A 21,034-nucleotide genomic window follows, 5' to 3' on the forward strand; every position below is an offset into this window, starting at 1 on the left:
CTACTTTGTGTCTATAGGTAATCACACATCAGAGCGGACAAATATGACATGTGGAGTTCCCCAGGGCTCCCTACTGGGGCCTCTTCTATTTAACATCTACATCATCCCATTGGCTCAGATTATGGAAAACAACAAAATAGGTTATCATAATTATGCAGACGACACACAAATTTACATAACCATATCACCAGGGAATTATGGTCCAATACAAATACTGAGTAAGTACATCGAACAAATCAGCGATTGGATGTGCCAAAACTTTCTTCAATTAAACAAAGACAAAACTGAGGTAGTAGTTTTTGGAGCCAAAGAGGAACGATTAAAAGTCAGCTTCAATCGGCAATGTTAAAAACCACGGACAAAGCCAGAACTCTTGGTGTAGTCATGGACTCAGACCTGAATTTCAACAGCCACTTTAAGACATTTACAAAGTCAGCCTACTATCACCTTAAGAACATATCAAGGGTGAAAGGACATATGGTTCAGCAGGATTTGGAAAAACGTGTCCATGCATTTATCTGCAGTAGACTTGACTATTGTAATGCTGCCTTCATCAGAGTGAAGTGAGAAAAGGGATTTCAAATCCTTGATGATAGCTACACCCGAGAAGATTACGGTGATTCAGCATGTCGAAGAGGATTCTCCTAAACTTCTACAGGTGCACAGTAGAGAGCATTCTGACTGGTTGCATTGTGGCCTAGTTCGGCAACTTGAACCTCCAGGAGCGGAAAAGACTACAAAAAGTTGTGACCCAGTCCAACACCGCCTTTGGCCTCCCCACCGATGAATGGATCTATCATAGTCGCTGCCTCAAAAAGGCAGCCAACATCATCAAAGACCCACACCACCCTGGCCACACTCTCATTTCACCATTGCAATCAGGAAGAAGGTACAGGAACCTGAAAACGGTAATATCCAGGTTCAGGAACAGTTTCTTCCCTACAGCCATCAGTCTATTAAACACGACAACAAATAAGCTCTAAGCCCTGAACTGCAAAAGACTATATTATTATTGCACTATATTTGTTATTTATTGAACACTTTTTTTTCTCTCTTCCCCCGTTATGTACTATGTTTACAGATTCACATATTCTGTTGTGCTGCGGCAAGTAAGAATTTCTTTCTTTTAAAATCTTTTTATTCGTTTTTTTCCAAAATACAAAAACAAACAAAAAAACAAAAAAAGAATAATGATAAACTTAACAATGATATTGATACATAGGGATCAGGATTATATTAATATCAGGTATAACCTAAATATGAGTCCACTGTCAAAATACACATTGAATATAGACCTCCCGGTCGCTATGTAAATATAGTTCAATGTTTAAAAGAAAACTTATATATGTAGAAAAAAACACAAAGATAAAAAGAAAAAAAAAGGAAAAAAGGAAGAAACAAAACCCCCCTAAACTAACGAGCAAAAAAAAGCAAAACAGAATCTGAGCTGAGAATTTCAACAATTTAAGTCTGTTTGTCGTCAAGTCCGTTCCACCATATAAAGGTAAAATAATTTTTATAACGGTTGGCGAGGGAGCAATTTATTTTGTGTGAAAGTGTTGAATAAATTTTCCCCAAGTCTTATCAAATTTAACCAAGGGTTCAACAATGTCACTCCTGATTTTTTCTAAATTTAAACATGATATTGTTTCAGAGTACCAATGGAGTGTGGTCGGAGGGTTGGAGCCTTTCCATTTAAATAAAATAGATCTTCTGGCGATTAATGTAGTAAAAGCAATCAACCGATGGGCGGAATGGGACAAGATGAATAGAATCTAACATTTGGTCGCCCAAAAATTGCAGTAATAGGATGAGGTTGTAAATCAATACCTAAAACTACAGAAATAGTGTCAAAAATGTATTTCCAATATATTTCCAAATGTGGGCAGGACCAAAACATATGGGTCAGTGAGGCCACTTCAGAATTACATCTGTCACAGGTAGGATTTATATGACCATAAAAACGAGCTAACTTATCTTTTGACATATGAGCGCTGCGAACCACATTGAATTGTATCAGAGCGTGTCTTGCAAACATTGAAGAGGTATTGACTAATTGAAGAATCTATAGATAGAGAAATCTGTCCTCTTTCCCAGTCATTCTTAATTTTATCAAATATATTTATTTGTAATTTCAAAATCAACTCATAAATAGTCGTTATTAATCCTTTCTGATAAGGGTTCAAATGTAAAAAAATTTCCAACATTTCGGTTTGATGTGGTAACGGAAAAAAGAGGAGAGTAGCCTTCAAAAAATGTCTAATTTGTAATATCTAAACAAGTGTGAAATAGAATTATATTTATTGGAGAGTTGTTCGAAAGACATAAAACAGCCATCCAAAAGTAAATCACGAAAAGCTACTAATCCCTTCCTCTTCCATAACAGAAAAGCTTGATCAGTACTAGAAGGTTGGAAGAGAAAATTAGATAAGATAGGACACAATAAGATAAAATCATTTAGCCCAAAAAACTTAAGGAATTGAAACCATATTCAAAACGTATGTCTTATTATTGGGTTAGTCGAATATTTAATCAATCTCGTAATTGTGAAAGGTAACGAGGCCCCTAGGATAGAAGCCAATGATAGCCCTTGTAAAGAATCACATTCAAGATTTATCCATCCCGGGCATTGGGTATCTTCTAAATCTTTTGTCCAAAATGTTAAATAACGAACATTAACTGCCCAATAGTAGAATCTAAGGTTCGGCAGTGCCAAACCACCCTCTTTTTTAAATTTCAGTTTGTATTTTTTACTTAGTCTGAAATTTTATTCTGCCATATATATGAAGAAATTTTGGAATCAATAATATCAAAGAAAGATTTGGCAATAAAAATTGGTATCATCTGACATAAATACAAATATTTAGGTAAAATTAACATTTTAATAGCATTGATCCAGCCAATTAAAGATAAGGACATTGGTGACCAGTTAGTAAACTGTTGTTTGATATGGTCAATTAAAGGCATAAAATTAGCTTTAAATAAATCCTTGTGTTTCTTGGTAATCTTAATATCTAAATAAGTAAAACTTATGGTAGTCAATCTAAGTGGAAACTGTCCATAATTCAAAACTAGATTATTTAATGGAAAAAGCTCACTCTTACTAAGATTTAGTTTATAACCAGAGAAACTACTAAATTGATTAAGTAATGCTACTATTGCCAGAATAGATTTCTCAGGGTTCGAAATGAATAATACAGATCATCTGCATAAAGAGATAGCTTATGTGTCTTATTCCCACGGACAATACCAAAAATATTAGGGGATTTCCTAATAGGCCAAAGGTTCCAAAGCAATATCAAACAGTAAAGGACTTAAAGGACAGCCCTGTCTAGTACCTCGAAAGGCGTGGAAAAAGGGGATCTCTGATTATTAGTAAGTACAGAAGCCTGAGGTATATGATATATCAACTTGATCTAAGAAATAAATTTTGGACCAATCTTAAATTTTTCAAGTGTATTTAGTAAGTATTCCCATCAAGTGAAATTACACATTCTGGGGTTTTATTTGACGCTGTATATACAATATTCATTAATCTCCTAACGTTAAAGTATGAGTAACGATTTTTAATAAAACCTGTCTGATCTTTAGAAATTATTTGCGTTAAAATATTTTCCAATCTCATAGCTAATATTTTGGAAAGAATTTTGGAATCTACATTCAACAGTGATATAGGTCTATATGATGTCACTTCAGTAGGGTCTTTATCTTTTTTAAGAATTTAAGATTGTGGTAATTTATTCCTTAAAAAGGCTTCTTTAAAAACCTTGCATAGCCAGGGAGACAATAAACTTGAAAAATACTTTAAAAATTCTACTTCAAACCCATCTGAACCGGAAGCTTTACCAGAATTCATTGAAGATTGCTTTCTGTATTTCTTCTTCCGTGATGGGTTCATCTAACAACAGAGAATCATCTTGTAGTAAATTTGGCAAGTTCAGTTTCTTTAAAAACTCATGCATTATATTGGAATCAGTAGGAAATTCTGATTGGTATAGGGAAGTGTATACAATTCCTGAAAGGATTTATTAATTTCGTCATGGTCTACAGTTAGTGTACTATCCCATTTACTCACTTTAGTAATCTGACGCTTGGCCGACACCGCTTTCAACTGATTAGCGAGTAATTTACCAGATTTTACTTCGGAGTCACGTGAGTGACTACGTGAAGAACCCGTCCAGAACGCATGCGCGACATGAGCGTTCACGCAGTGCAACAGCGACGAACGGAAGTACAGGGCGCTCCCGCTACAGCTTAAAAAAGACGGACCGCCAGGTAAGTTTATTCTGAGGTCGTATTTTCGAAAAAAGTTGCTTTGCTTTGTCTCACCAGGTCGAGACAACTGGAAACATGAGCAAAACAAGGCAAGCAAAAAAGACCGCCCCCCGTTCGACTCCAACAGAGGAGCGTTCCATCAGTGGGGGGCGAGAGGCGGCAGGACCGCACACCCTGACACCGAGCCGAACCCAGTCCCGCTAGCGCAGCCTGAGCAGCGGGCTGGAAGTAAATCAACGCGGAAGACAAACCGGCCGGTAATGTCTGACACCTCGGACGAGGACGTCTCACCGCCCGATAGCGGCAGAGACAGCTGCCTGAGCCGCATGGAGCGGCTCATGGAGCAAATGCTCGAGCAAGACTTGCTTCGGGAACTGGAGCAGTCTCGCCAAGGGAGTTCAGCACTCCCGCCACAGTGCCTCACAAGGCACTGGCCATCGCTTCCCCCTCAGCCGAGGGCTGCCTTGGCGACCAGGGCTGGGCTGGTCAAGAAGAGGGATCACTGGCCGAAGATGTTGAGAGTACGCTTGGGGTACAGGACCAGGAAGAGCTGCTGGGTGTGGTCAACCACTACGTGGCAGATCCACGAGCAGGACGGCCATTAGAGCCAAAATTGGCGGCCAGCATTGACTACCTGTCCTTCAAACCCCTACAAGAGCAGGTAGTCAATGAGGCACTAGAGCTGTATTCGGCCCCAGAAAATTGCGCCTCGCTCAACGTGCCGGCCGTCAATAGCCAAATCTGGGGCACGTTGGGCAGAACATCTGCAACCAAGAACTAAAATTACAGCGGATTCTCAGGCTCCTGACGTCAGCCATCACTTCTTATGCTCGTTCCGTGGATGGGGTGGAAATGACCACAAACCAGCAAGATACATTAGCTCTGCTGTGTAATACCCAATTCGAGATCAACAGCCTCCATAAGGAGATAATAAGACCTGCCCTCAACCAGAAATTCGCAGGGTTGTGCAAAACACCGGCCTCAGAGCCACAAATCATGCTCTTTGGTATGGACCTCCTGAAGGACCTCTAAAAAACATTTGGCCTCAAGGAGGCCCCCGAGCAAGCCACAAAACCCAAGAGGCAGTCCAAGACATTTGGCCTCAAGGGACTGGTGGCACATTTACCCCCAAAAGCCCCGGGACGAGCAGACCCCATGGACAATGCGTTAAACCCAAGCGGCACATACTTGAAGAAACAACACCCGTAACCATGGAGGTAAGTGGGTATGCTCTAACAGCATTCGTGGGGGATACTAAAAGGGAGAACTTGTTCAAGAAAACATACCACGAATGATAAGTATATTCAGCATACACCCTACAAAAGGAACTTGTTCAAGAAAACATACCACCTCTCAGTTACACCCTAAAGGGTAAAAACTAGTTAAAGAAGCAGACTGGTGAGGCAGAACTGGTGAGACTACTCACAAGGGTATCATTGAAAAAAACAGACATGAACCCTTGGAATTTGTCTCAAATATATTCACTAAAACTAAAAAAGATGGTGGACGTCGCATCATCATTGTCTTAACTTCACTAAATATGTTTGTTAAGTATATACACTTCAAAATGGAACCATTTGTAACTGCCAAACAACTGATTTCCAAAGGATACTTCATGGCAAGCATCGACCTTAAAGATGCTTACTATTCAGTGACCATTCAAAAGGATCATCGCAGATACCTCGAATTTACCTGGATGGGGCAATTATGGCAGTTTAAAGCGTTGCCTAATGAGTTAACATCAGCCCCAAGATTATTCACCAAGATATTAAAACCAGCCTTGGCAATATTAAGAAAACAGAAACATATTGTCATGGCATATCTTGATGATATCTTAATAGTAGGCAAGACCATGGAATTGGCTACATCAGCTGTGTCGGCTACCAAACAATTGTTTGAAACCTTGGGATTTGTCTTACATCCAGATAAATCTAAGTTGCCGCCGTCCACAACCATGGACTGTCTGGGATTCACAATTAACTCAGTCCACATGTCTGTAACCTTGCCAAAAGACAAAGCAGCAGAATTGGCACAAACATGTAACAATTTAATGGTCAACGATTGACCAACCATTCGACAAGTGGCAAGAGTAATTGGAAAAATGGTAGCAGCATTTCCAGCTACACAATTTCGACCTCTGCACTATCAAAACTTACAAAGAGCAAAAGTGCAGGCGGTAAAACGACATGCAGGTCACTTTGACCGAGTCATGAAATTACCCACTGAAGCAATATCAGAGTTATAGTGGTGGGTAGGGAACATTTGGCATAGTTCCAGTGCTATCATCACCATTAACCCTACGTTAATTATTCAAACAGATGCCAGTGCTCAAGGCTGGGGAGCAACTAATACTATATCCAGCACAGGTGGTAGATGGACTAATATAGAGTCATCTTTACTACAGACACTAATTATCATAAATTATCTGGAAATCTTGGGTGCATTTTATGGCTTAAAAGCATATTCAACAAATATGCAACACTTGCATTTTCGTTTACAAATAGATAATACCACGGTGGTGGCCTATATTAACCATACGGGTGGTCTAAAATTGATATCATGTGACAATTTGGTCAACACAATCTGGCAATGGTGTGTCGACAGACATATTTGGCTATCAGCAACTTACCTACCGGGTAAGCTAAATACAGTGGCAGACACCAGGTCATGCAAATTCAATGATAACACCGAATGGATGTTAAATCCCAAAGCATTTGTTAAAATTACAAAGCAATATGGCACGCCAGATATCGATCTATTTGCATCCAGACTAAATCACCAGGTTCCAATGTATGTTGCTTGGGAACCAGACCCTGAGGCAGCAGCGATAGATGCGTTCACGCTGGACTGGGGAAAATTCTTCTTTTATGCTTTTCCTCCCTTCTGCCTCATCAGTCGGGTACTACGCAAAATACAGATGGACTCTGCTTCAGGTATTTTGATAGTACCTGACTGGCCTACACAGCCATGGTTCCCAGTGGTCCTCGACATGGTCGTCGAGACCCCAATGACTTTTCCCAGTAGCCCAGACTTGTTAACTCACCCAGTATCAGGCATAAGCCACCCCATGCCACGATAAAATTAAACTCCTGGGTTGCAGATTTTGAAAATGCCTCTGCTGGGCCTGGGATTGTCAGAAAACACTATCAACATGATGACAACACGATCCCACCGCGTATCCACAAGGAAACAATACTTGTCAAACATCAAGAAGTGGGAAAGATACTGTTCGATCACAGGAACCACATACTCAACTACAACTCTAACCAATGTACTGGAGTTCCCGGCAGGCCTTCACCATAATGAAGGACTCAGCTGCAGCGCCATTAAAGACAGCCAGAAGTGCTCTGTCAGCCTATTTAATTCAGGCACCAGGACAACAGGCCCGCTGGTGATCAAGCTCATGAGAGGCATATTTAACTCTAATCCCCCCAGACCTAGGTACACCCAAATCTGGGATGTCAGTGTGGTCCTGACATACCTTAGGGGATGGTCACCAGCCAGGTCCCTCACCCTGGAACAAATAACCCTGAAGACGGTCATGCTGATGGCAAATGTCTCAGCACAAAGAGTCCAGTCCCTTCATCTATTACGATTGGACAACATGGTTGTAACACCAGACCGTGTCTCATTTACCATCCTGGTCAAACAGAGCAGGCCAGGAACATGAAGCCCAGTCATGGAATTCCGGGCTTACCCACCTGGACCACGGTTATGTGTCATGACCCATTTATTGAACTATATTGACACAACAAGAATTCCCCGAGGGAGAGAAAAAGCCTTATGGGTCAGCCACAAGAAACCTCATGGTCGGGTGACGAGCCAAACTATTTCAAGGTGGCTGAAGCAGGTGCTGATGAAAGCCTTTGGTGTAAATACTAACGTGTATAAATCTCACTCCACCAGGGCAGCATCCACGTCGGCGGCTAAGAGGATGGACGTGCCTATGGACCACATCCTGGCTACAGCGGGGTGGTCTGGGGAAAAAACTTTTCAAACTTTTTATAATAAGCCGTTGGCAGAACCTGCATCATTTGCAGAAAAAATATTAGAATCTGCAAATATATAATTTAAGCCCGGGGGAGCAATTTGTTTTTTGTTATTGTTTAATAAACACCATTATTGTTTTTACAAACAGATTCATGGTTGATTACGATAACATACTTCCTCCCTCGAATGACTTCGGCAGTGAGTGAAGTATGAACTGTTACATGGTTTGAAATCACCGAGCTTTAAAATCTTCACGTAGTCATTCACGTGACTCCGAAGTAAAATAGTAAGATTAAACGAGAACTTACCAGTTCGAAGTTTGATCTGTATTTTATGAGGAGTTACGATGAGGGATTACGTGCCCTCCGCTCCCACCCTCAATTATAGAGATCAACTGGTATTTAAGTTCTCCTTTTCTTTACTATGTTTATTTCAATTATTGTGTCTTTCTGTGATTCCACACCGCTGCTTTGAAGTATGTCGCGCATGTGTGCTGGACGGGTTCTTCACGTAATCCCTCATTGTAACTCCTCATAAAATACAGATCAAACTTCGAACTGGTAAGTTCTCGTTTATTACTATTATTACTTACTATTTTTCGCCATGTATATAAAATTGACTTTTTGTTTTAAGTAGCTGGTTCTCAATCGGTGATACTAATAACAAATCATATCTCAATTGAAGTTCAACTCTTCTTTTAGAGCTCTAAACAAGGAGCTTTTGAATATTTTTTATCAATTTCTTTAATCTCGTCAGCCAATATACGTATTTCTTTTTGAGTTTGTTTTTTTTTAATCTCACGGAGTATGAAATAATTTTTCCACGAATATCTATCTATCTATCTATCTATCTATCTATCTATCTATCTATCTATCTATCTATCTATCTATCTATCTATCTATCTATCTATCTATCTATAAAACTCTCGTGCCATCCGACCGGCTGCCGTCCGGCTGCCTTTCTGCCTTTTGATTCGTTTCCATCATGTGATGTCACAATGCCCAATGCTCTTTTTGAGTTTTTTTTTTTAATCTCACGGAGTATGAAATAATTTTTCCACGAATATCTATCTATCTATCTATCTATCTATCTATCTATCTATCTATCTATCTATCTATCTATCTATCTATCTATCTATCTATCTATCGTGCCATCCGACCGGCTGCCGTCCGGCTGCCTTTCTGCCTTTTGATTCGTTTCCATTGTGTGATGTCACAATGCCCAATGTTCGCAGATGTCTAATCACAATGCCCAATACTCGCAGATGTCCAATCGGAATGGATCCATTTACATGGACAGCTTTCGACTGCCTTTCTTCCTTTGATTCCCTGCAACTCCGAAACCAGACATTCCATCGTGTAATGTCACAATGCCTGATGCTCACAGATGTCCAATCGGAAGGGATTCATTTACATATGCCTTTGCAGGAGCCCCAGCCCATGGTGAACGTTCCATTATGTGATGTCACAATGCCCAATGTCCACATATGTCCAATCGGAATGGATTCATTTACAAATGCCTTTGCAGGAGCACAAGCACTTGGTGAACGTTCCATCGTGTGATGTCACAATGTCCAATGCTCGAAGGCATTGTTGCCATAGAGGGAGTACAGAGAAGGTTCACCAGACTAATTCCTGGGATGTCAGGACTTTCATGTGAAGAAAGACTAGATAGACTTGGCTTGTACTCGCTAGAATTTAGAAGATTGAGGGCAGATCTTATAGAAACGTACAAAATTCTTAAGGAGTTGGACAGGCTAGATGCAGGAAGATTGTTCCAGATGTTGGGGAAGTCCAGAACAAGGGGTCACAGTTTAAAGATAAGGGGGAAATCCTTTAGGACAGAGATGAGAAAAACATTTTTCACACAGAGAGTGGTGAATCTCTGGAATTCTCTGCCACAGAAGGTAGTTGAGGCCAGTCCATTGGCTATATTTAAGAGGGAGTTAGATGTGGCCCTTGTGGCTAAAGGGATCAGGGGGTATGGAGAGAAGGCAGGTACAGGATACTGAGTTGGATGATCAGCCATGATCATATTGAATGGTGGTGCAGGCTCGAAGGGCCGAATGGCCTACTACTGCACTTAATTTCTATGTTTCCCTCTCCTCACCCCTCTCCCTCTCCCACCCATCCCTCTCTCCCCCACCCCCCCCTTCACTCTCTAGCCCCCCCCCCCTTCCCTCTCTTCCCCCGCCCCCTTCCCCCTACCCCTCTGTTCCCCCTCTTCCACCACTCCCCCCCCCACCCTCTCTTCCCCTCCCTCCCCACTCTTCCACTTCTCTCCCCCCTCCCCCCACCCACTCTCCCTCCCCACTCTTTCCCCTCTCTCCTCTCCCCCCCCCTCTCTCCCCCTCCCTCCACACTCTTCCCCCTCCCTCCCTCCACAGTCTTCCCCCCTTCCCCCCCCCCCCATCTCCCTCCTCTCCCCCCTCCCCCACCCCTCTCTCCCCTCTCCCACACCTCTCTCTCCCCTCCCCATCCCTCTCTCCTCCCCCTCTCCCTCTCTCCCACCCCTCTTCTTCACCCCCCTCTCTCTCCTCCCCCTCCCATCCGTCTCTCTCCCACTCACCTTCCCTCCCCCCCCACCCCTCTACCCCATCTCCCTCCTCCCCTCCCTCTGCCCATGCCACACACCTCTCTCCCCCCCCCCCTATCCTTCTCTCCTCCCCGCCCTTCCCTCGCTACCCCTACCCTCTCCCCTCTCTTTCCCCCCGCCCCCTTCCCCCTACTCCTCTGTCCCTCTTCCACCACTCCTCCTTACCCCCCACCCTCTCCCTCTCCCCTCCCCCACACCACACTTTCCCTCCCTCCCCCCACCCCTTCCCCTACCCCTCTGTCCCTCTTCCATCACTCCCCCTACCGCTCTCCCCCTCCCTCCCCACTCTTCCACTTCTCTCCCCCCTCCCCACTATCCCCCCACTCTTTCCCCTCTCTCCCCCCCCCCCATCTCTCCCCCCTCCCCCTCCCTCCTCCCCTCCCCATCCCCCCCCCCCACACCTCTCTCCCCATCCCCTCTATCACCCCATACCCCCGCTCTCCTTTCCCTCACAAATCACTCCCGGTTCCTCTTCCTCCTCTCCCCTCCCTCCCCTCTTCTTGTACTCCCCTCTCCCCACCCCGTCTCCCTCTCCCCCCCTACCCCCACCTGTGTGTTTGGGGGGTGGTTAGTGTGAGTGTGATGCTGTTGCCCCCCACCCCGCAAACGCCATAGGGGAAACAGACCCAACGGGTCTGCACTTGGTCTAGTATGCCTTAAAAGCATTCCAGAATACACCATTGGATATTTCTTCAATAGAGTTTGTCAAGAAGAAAAAAGCAATCTGATCTTTAATAAAATTAACAAAATTTAAATCTTGAAGCAAGTAACATTAAATCCCCATTGTTTAGCACTAAACTTGGAATCTAGTTTGGTTGATAGTTTCAATGGTGCATGATCAGAAATAGCTATTGCATCATACTCACATGCAGTGATTGTTGAAGCTAGCCGAGAATCTATTATGAAGTAGGCAACCTAGAATAACTATGATATACATGTGAAAAAAAAGAAAATTCTTTGTCATTTGGGTGTAAGAATCTCCAAACTTCTAACATTTCAGAGTCAAGTAAAAAAGAATTGATAAAACTAGCTGGTTTATTTGGAAGTACATGATCAGATGTAGATCTGTCAATCAAGGGGTTCAGACAGCAGTTGAAATCTCCACCCATTATTAAAAAGTGTTCATTTAAATTAGGAAAGGATGCAATTGACTGTTTAAAAAACTCAGGGTGATCAATATTTGGTGCGTAAACATTCACCATAGCAACTTTTTGGTTATAAAGAACACCAGTAATCATCAAAAATCTACCATATGGATCAGAAATTGTTTCATAATGAACAAATGGAATTGAGGAGTCAATAAAAATAGAGACTCCTTTCACCTTAGCCTGTGAATTTGAATGACACTGCTGTCCTCTCCAAAACTTGAAAAATCGTTGATTGTCATCTGGCCTTACATGAGTTTCCTGAACAAAAATAATCTGAGCATTTAGTCTGGGAAGAACTTTAAACATTTTTTTCCTCTTAATGGGATGGTTCAAGCCATTCACATTCCATGAAAGGAAGTTAATAACTTTATCCATATTGTTTGTAAAAATCATGTGGGATGTAAAGGGTTAATTTCTTAAAGCATAATAGTTCATGATACTGGGAAAAAAAAAATCTAGGGCGGAGCCAGAAGTGACGACATTTCAGACATTTTTGTAGTTCAGATTTTGCACAAACGAAAAATACTAAGTAAGAAACAAAAGACCGTTACTATACATGGATCCAAAACAAGCCCTGACTGGGATGCAGGCTCATCACAGTGGTAACTGTCTTCTCACCTCCAGATGCATTAGTAAAGTACAGACAAGAATGGACAACCAGCCCGTCTAAGTGTATCCATATAGAACCACACTAGTCTATTGGTAAATTTAATGACATGCCCATTGAATCATCTGCACACTCTGCCACGGTCCATTCCAAATTCCCAACATTTTCTGTTTATTTTAGACATTGTAAAGTCAGCATTTTAGAACTCAAATCAGTATTTTCTCAACATCAATAACATCATCTGTTTAATTTGAAGTGGATGTTCTTGAACATTTCTGAACATTTCTTTCCATCTTACCTGTAATTACACATATCTCTAAACAGCCGCTCCTGAACTAACCCCTAAATGTGCTGAAAGGCTTCAGTTTCACCAATCGGCCCTCACAACTCATCCACTGACACTGAGGAGCAACATCCCAATATTTCCTGGGATTGATGCAGAGCTCCAAGCTATCTTAAAGTTCTTGATAACTGAAATTGTACCCCATTTTCAAAGCGTACTCTGAAAGCCCTGAAAAGCTGTTCAGGGCTTTCAGAGTACGCTTTGAAAATGGGGTACAATTTCAGTTATCAAGAATTTTACTGTTATAATTTACTGTTTGGCTTCAATGGAGATTTTTCCTATTCTTTGACTTGGCACCAGGATGGAAGATACATGAATTTCATTGAAAAAAGAACAGTTTTAGACTGGATTATTAACCTTCAAACCAACATGTTGTTTGGTTGTGAAGGGAAAACTGGAGCACCTGGAGGAAAAACATGCAGTCAAAGGAAGAACATGCAGGCTCCACACAAACAGCACCCGATGTCAGGATTGAACCTAGTTCACTGGCTCTGTGAAGCAGCAGCTCTATCAACTGTGCTACCTACCATGCACATATATGTTGCATAGAAACATAGAAACATAGAAAATAGGTGCAGGAGTAGGCCATTCGGCCCTTCGAGCCTGCACCGCCATTTAAATATGATCATGGCTGATCATTCAACTCAGTATCCTGTACCTGCCTTCTCTCCATACCCCCTGATACCTTTAGCCACAAGGGCCACATCTAACTCCCTCGTAAATAGAGCCAATGAACTGGCCTCAACTACCTTCTGTGGCAGAGAATTCCAGAGATTCACCACTTTCTGTGTGAAAAATGTTTTCCTCATCTCGGTCCTAAAAGATTTCCCTCTTATCCTTAAACTGTGACCTCTTGTTCTGGACTTCCCCAACATCGGGAACAATCTTCCTGCATCTAGCCTGTCCAACCCCTTAAGAATATTGAATGAGTTGCAATATTGAATGAATTTACATTGACCATTGTATGCAAAGGCTTTCTTTCACTTGCAATTTCATCCTTAGTCATTTTAGTGCCATTCATTATGCAAGTAAGTTGATCAAATTTTTAGACTTCATTAAATGTCCACCAGAATTGCAGTTCATTCACACATTAATTTTGTTTAGCTTGTTCAGTACATTGTTGGTTTTCACCAATGATTGTCATCTGACATGGAAATAAAATGAGTATAAGGCCATAATGTTTCACAGGTTTCCCAAGGGAGCTACTGCAATATTAAGCCAGCAGTAAATGGCGTGTTCAGTTTATAGGGTCTTACTCTTTCTACTTTAATACTAGTGCTAATCCTGAATTGCCATTTTTTATAAATTCTATATTGATAATTTTATAAAATTGAGTATTATTGAATGAGTGATTATTAAGGTATCAACTATGATGGAACGCAAGTAAAGATTAGCCTAAATTATACTGTATTTTTTCTTAATTTGCTTGAAAAACAGATGCTAATTGTTTTCCTTTGACAAGAATTTATCTCTATTATATTATAATTCAGTGCTATACAAAGAAGATACCACCTGTTTAATTTGATCAGATGTCTAAAATGGTCTTTCTTCAGGTTTGGCTGGTTTGGATTGAACGTTCAGACTGTTCCAAGTCCCATCCTAAACTATATTGGAACGGCAATGGCAGCTTTAAGGTAAAAGCGCATTGACATACTGGTCATAAGGTCATAAGTGAAAGGAGCAGAATTAGGTCATTTGGCCCATCAAATCATTCAATCATGGCTGTTCTGTCTCTTCCTCCTAACCCCATTCTCCTGCCTTTTCCCCATAACCCCTGACACATACTGGACTTGACTGTTGGAATATATATGCCATATTTCCATTCAATAACTCATACTCCTCTTCCAATGTCTGTCATGTATTCATGGAACCATCTAAAGAACGAACAACACATGGAAACTATTTGGGTCAACTATTTATGTCTTTATTAGAGCAATCCAATTAATCTTAATGTCCTACTCTTTTCCTGTTTATTCAAATTTTATTTGAAATTGCTATTAAATTTACATCCAGTTCCCTTTCAAATAGAGCTTTCCTGGTTACTGTGACATTCTGTGTAAAGGCAAATATGTTCTCCTGTCATTTCTGATCTTTCTGCAAACTGCCTTAAATCCATCCCTGAATATTAACATTCATGCTCATTGCCCCATATTCACCTCTGCATCAAATAGAACAGTTCCATATTTCATAATTGAATGTTTGATAAGATTATAAGAAACAGGAGCACAGTAGGCTGTACAGCCCTTTAACACTGCTCTGCCATTCATCAAGATCATGGCCGATCTTTCATTTCAGTCAGTTATAAACATTAGAAACAACAGAGGTGCCAGCACATATCCCTGCAGAACTCCAGACAGAATAACAGCCCTCCACCACAACACTTTGTCTTCTATCAGTAAGCCAGTTCTGACTCCATATGACCAAATCACCAGGAATCTGGTGCATCTTAATCTTCGGAATGAGCCTACCATGGGGGAGTTTATCATAAGGCTTAATAAAATCCATCTTGACACCATCCACCCTCATTGATCATTTTTGTCAGCTCCTCAAAACACAAACAAGTTGGCAAGAAATTATCTGCCAAGTACAAAGTCATGCTGACTGTCTTCAATTAGTCTATTCCCTTCCAAATCGCAGTAAATCCTATTCTGAAGGATCCTCTCCAATAGCTTCCCTACCTTTGATGTAAGATTCAACAGCCTATAATTCCTTGGATTATTTCTATTTTCCTTTTGACACAAAGAAACGATATTGCCTACTGTTCAGTCTTCCAGGATCTCGCCTGTGGCTAGAAAAGTTGCAAAGACCTCATGCAATCTTCTCTCTCCCTTCTCTTAACACACAATCTGTTCTTGCATATTAGTAATCACCCCACTGATCATTTGGTTGTGAGAACAATCTTAAAACTCGTGGAGTTGTGATCATTGTCACCAGAATGTTCTTCCATGGAAACGCCAGTCGCCTGGCCAGGCTCGTTTCCCAATACCAGGTCCAGTATGGTTCCCTCACGAGTTGGGCTATCCACATAATGATCTAGGAAGCCTTGGATACACCAAACAAATCCTGCCCTATCTAAGCCTTTTACATAAAGTACCGGTAAAGAAAATCACCCACCACAACAACAAACCTATTGCTTTTGCATTTTGGGAGCTATTGGGAAGGCCAGTAGTGCAATCCCATTAAAGTGCTTGCATCTTATTTATTTTGAGGTCAACCTATATCACCTCAGTCCTGGATGAACTCTCTGAGTACTGCTGTGACATTTTTACTGATTAGTAGAGCAGCTCCTCCACATCTTTTATCTCACTTTTTATCACATTTGAACCATCAAAAGCCTGGATTATTGAGCTGTTGGTTGTGACATTCCCACAACTAAGTCTATGTAATGGACGCAACATCATACTCCCGAGTACTGATCGAGACTCTAAGTTGATCCACTTTACCCACGATAGTCCTTGGATTGAAAAAAACACCCTTCTGCCCATCATTTTCATGATATTCCTTAAAGGAGGCCTGCCTGCCCTTCCTTTTAGATTGATCAGACTGACGAAGGGTCTCGACCGGAAACGTCGCCCATTCCTTCTCTCCAGAGATGCTGCCTGTCCCGCTGAGTTTCTCCAGCATTTTGTGTCTATCCACACATATATCGTCAGCAATCATGCATGTTTTTATTTGTGTTAAATGAACTTCTCTCCCACAGGGCTGGATGAGAGGTGAGGTGAGATTTGGCTGTGTAGCAAGCGGTGAGATAGAAATCTGACTTAGTCATAGGGTGATACAGTGTGCAAACAGGCCCTTCGGCACAACTTGCCTACACTGGCCAACATGTCCCAGCTACACTAGTCCCACCTGCCCGCATTTGATCCATATACCTCCAAACCTGTCCAATCCATGTACCTGTCCAATTGTTTCCTAAAGCAGCTTGTTCTATATTTGTGTGAAAAACTTACCCCTCCGATTCCTATTAAATCTTTTCCCCTTCACCTTAAACCTATGACCTCTGGTTCTCGGTTCACCTACTCTGGGCAAGAGACCTCTAATATGCAGCCTTTATTATTCTTTGACAAAAATAAATTATATTTATTAAGACCTTTATTTTGAAATTCCTTTGGGAGAAATAAACTCTATAGCCCCTTGCCCTTTTTTTACATTGATGTATGTCACCAACAACCCTCACCAACTTCTGCAGCTGCACCGCAGAAAGCATTTTATCAGGATGCATCACAGCATGGTTTGGGAACAACTCCATCTGAGACTGCATGAAGTTGAAGAAGGAACTGCAGATGCTGGAAAATTGAAGGTACTCAAAAATGCTGGAGAAACTCAGCGGGTGCAGCAGCATCTATGGAGCGAAGGAAATAGGCAACGTTTCGGGCCAAACCCCTTCTTCAGACTGATGGGGGGTGGTCGGGGAGAAGAAAGGAAAAAGGAGGAGGAGGAGCCCGAGGGCTGAGGGATGGGAGGAGACAGTCCGAGGGCCGAGGAAGTGGAGGAGACAGCAAGGGCTAACAAAATTGGGAGAATTCAATGTTCATGCTCATGAAGTTGAAGAGAGTTGTGGACGAAGCTCAAACCATTACACAAACCAATCCCCCTTCCATGGACTACATCTACACTTCATTCTGCATTGGCAAGGTCACCAACATGGTCATGGACCAGTTTCGCCCCAATGAATGAATGAATGAATGAATCTCTTTATTGTCATTGCACATGGTGCAACGAAATTTAAAAGTCAATCCCATGGTGCGATTCACAAGAGCAATTTTAAATATATATGAAAAGGTAAAAATATATACCTTTATATTCCATATATTCCACACTTCAAGAGTTCAGAGTCTTTCCTTTGAACATCACAGAGGACATATATAAGGTATATACCAATCATTCCGTATTCTCACCTCTCCCATCAGGCATGAGGTACAGAAGTTTGAAAATGCATCACTCGAGATTTGGGGACAGTTTCTTCCCAGCTGTTATCAGACAGATTGAGTTCTCGCACCAGCTAGAGTGCAATCCGGACCTACCATCTAACTCATTGGAGACCTGTGAACGATCTTTAATCAGACTTTATCTTGCACTAAATAATATACCCTTCATCCTTTATCTGTAGAAACATAGAAACATAGAAATAGAGTAGGTGCAGGAGTAGGCCATTCGGCCCTTCGAGCCTGCACCGCCATTCAATATGATCACGGCTGATCATCTAACTCAGTATCCTGTACCTGCCTTCTCTCCATACCCCCTGATCCCTTTAGCCACAAGGGCCACATCTAACTCCCTCTTAAATATAGCCAATGAACTGGCCTCAACTACCTTTTGTGGCAGAGAATTCCACAGATTCACCAGTCTCTGTGTGAAAAATGTTTTTCTCATCTTGGTCTTAAAAGATTTCCCCCTTATCTGTAAACTGTGACCTCTTGTCCTGGACTTCCCCAACATCGGGAACAATCTTCCTGCATCTAGCCTGTCCAACCTCTTAAGAATTTTGTAAGTTTCTATAAGATCCCCACTCAATCTTCTAAATTCCAGCGAGTACAAGCCGAGTCTATCCAGTCTTTCTTCATATGAAAGTCCTGCCATCCCAGGAATCAGTCTGGTGAACCTTCTCTGTACTCCCTCTATGGCAAGAATGTATTTCCTCTGATTAGGAGACTAAAACTGCACACAATACTCCAGGTGTGGTCTCACCAATGCCCTGTACAACTGCAGTAGAAACTCCCTGCTCCTATACTCAAATCCTTTTGCTATGAATGCCAACATACCATTCGCTTTCTTCACTGCCTGCTGCATCTGCATGCCTACTTTCAATGACTGGTGTACCATGACACCCAGATCTCGTTGCATCTCCCCTTTTCCTAATCGGCCACCATTCAGATAATAGTCTACTTTCCTGTTCTTGCCACCAAAGTGGATAACCTCACATTTATCCATATTATACTGTATCTGCCATGCATTTGCCCACTCACCCAACCTATCCAAGTCACCTTGCAGCCTCCTAGCATCCTCCTCACAGCTAACACTACCCCCCAGCTTCGTGTCATCCGTAAACTTGGAGATGTTGCATTCAATTCCCTCATACAAGTCATTAATATATATTGTATATAGCTGGGGTTCCAGCATTGAACCTTGCGGTACCCCACTAGTCACTGCCTGCCATTCTGAAAAGGACCCGTTTACTACTAATCTTTGCTTCCTGTCTGCCAACCAGTTCTCTATCCACATCTGTACTCTGTGGGCGGGTTGATTGCATTCATGCACAGTCTTCTCATTGACTTGATGGCATGCAACAAAAAAGCTTTTCAGTGTACCTCGGTACAGACCCTTCTAATTAACTAAACTGTAAACAATTGTTTTTATAATGGAATTTTCTATGATGTGAGGTCTTTTAAGAACATAAGGTAGATAGATAGGTAGATAGGTTCTTTATTGTCAATATAACATGTAAACATGTACAACAAAATTAAAAATGCCAGCCAGTCAGTGCACCAATCACACATTATCTAAAAGCTAACGCTACATAAAAGAGAAATATCTAAAATAAACAACTAAAATAAATAACATGAAAAAAAAAGCATAAACACACAACCATACATTCTTCTGTCGATTGCACAATCCCTTTGGTATGTAGCGCACCTGCGCTCATTTGGTAGCTATATTAAGTGTAGTTATTGCTGTGGGGTAAAAACTGTTTTTGAGTCTGTTTGTCCTTGTCCTCATTGATCTGTGCCGTCTGCCTGACGGCAACAGTTCAAACAGGGAGTGTCCGGGGTTGGAAATGTCCTTTATAATGTTCTGGGATTTCTTGAGACAGTGGGAGCTGTGTAGGTCCTCCAAGGTTAGGAGAGGGCAGCCGACAATCCCCTGGGCGTTGTCAATAGCCCTCTGGAGCGCTTTCCTCTTAGCCGCTGTGCAGCTGGTGTACCATACGCATACACAGTATGTTAGGATGCTCTCTATGGAGCACCGATAAAAGGGCAGCAGCAGTCTCTGGGTGATGTTGTTCTTCCTGAACACCCTCAGGAAGTGCAGTTTCTGCTGGACCTTTTTCAGCAGTGCAGAAGTGTTCACGCTCCATGTCAGGTCCTTCTCAATGTGGATTCCCAGGAAGCGGAAATCCGGCACCCTCTCCACACAGTCCCCTCTGATGATTAATGGTGTAATGTCCGTTTTCTTCTTCCTGTAGTCTATTATGAGCTTGGTTTTTGAGGTGTTGAGGAGCAGGTTATTCTCTCCACACCACACTGTCAGCTGCTCCACCCCATCCCTGTAGGCATACTCATCCCCCCCAGAGATGAGCCCCACCACCGCGGTGTCATCCGCGAATTTGACAATGGTGGGCGGGGATGCAGTCATGTGTGTAGATGGTGTAGAGCAGGGGGCTCAGCACGCAGCCCTGTGGAGAGCCGGTACTGAGGCTGAGGGCCGTGGATGTGTGATGGCCCACTCTGACTCTCTGGCTGCGACCCGACAGGAAGCTATTTATCCACATACAGGTGGAGTGTGGAAGTCCCAAGTCCCCCAGTTTGTCCACCAGTTTGTGGGGAAGGATGGTGTTAAAAGCAGAGCTGTAGTCCACAAAGAGCATCCGCACGTAGCTCCCCCGCTGCTCCAGGTGGGACAGTGCAGCATGGAGAGCTGTGGCTACAGCGTCCTCTGTGGACCTGTTCGCTCTATACGCAAACTGGTGGGGGTCAAAGCTTCGGGGCAGGAGTGATGTGATGTGACCCCGGACCAGTTTTTCAAAGCACTTCATCACCACTGGTGTGAGTGCGACTGGCCGGTAGTCGTTGAGGCTGGAGATGTGGGTTTTTTTGGGCAAGGGGACTATGGTGGAGGACTTCAGACAGGGTGGAACAGTGGACTGGGCCAGAGACTGGTTGAAAATCCTCGTAAAGACTCCAGCCAGCTGGTCTGCGCAGTCCATCAGCACGCGTCCAGAGACGCCGTCGGGTCCAGTAGCCTTCCTCGGATTGATGGTCCGCAGCGTGCGCCTCACCTCATGCTTTTCTATCTTGAGGGTTAAGCTGCTGTGGACCATGTGGTGTGATGTGGCTGTCTCGGGTGGCTCCACTTCAA

At 42.6% G+C, this 21,034-nt stretch overlaps 1 protein-coding gene across 2 annotated transcripts in view; it reads left to right on the forward strand.

Moving 5' to 3' along the window:
- The window catches only part of LOC129699861 (transmembrane protein 144-like), a 124,629-nt gene that overhangs the window by 53,312 nt on the left and 50,283 nt on the right, over positions 1 to 21,034 (forward strand). For both annotated transcript variants that reach the window (XM_055640000.1, XM_055640007.1), the window contains one exon: positions 14,512 to 14,592. In XM_055640000.1, coding sequence (XP_055495975.1) covers positions 14,512 to 14,592 — 81 coding nt within the window. The remainder of the gene's footprint in view (positions 1 to 14,511; positions 14,593 to 21,034) is intronic.

The sequence above is a fragment of the Leucoraja erinacea genome, chromosome 1 (assembly GCF_028641065.1).
Source record: "Leucoraja erinacea ecotype New England chromosome 1, Leri_hhj_1, whole genome shotgun sequence".
In the NCBI taxonomy this organism is placed as follows: domain Eukaryota; kingdom Metazoa; phylum Chordata; class Chondrichthyes; order Rajiformes; family Rajidae; genus Leucoraja; species Leucoraja erinaceus.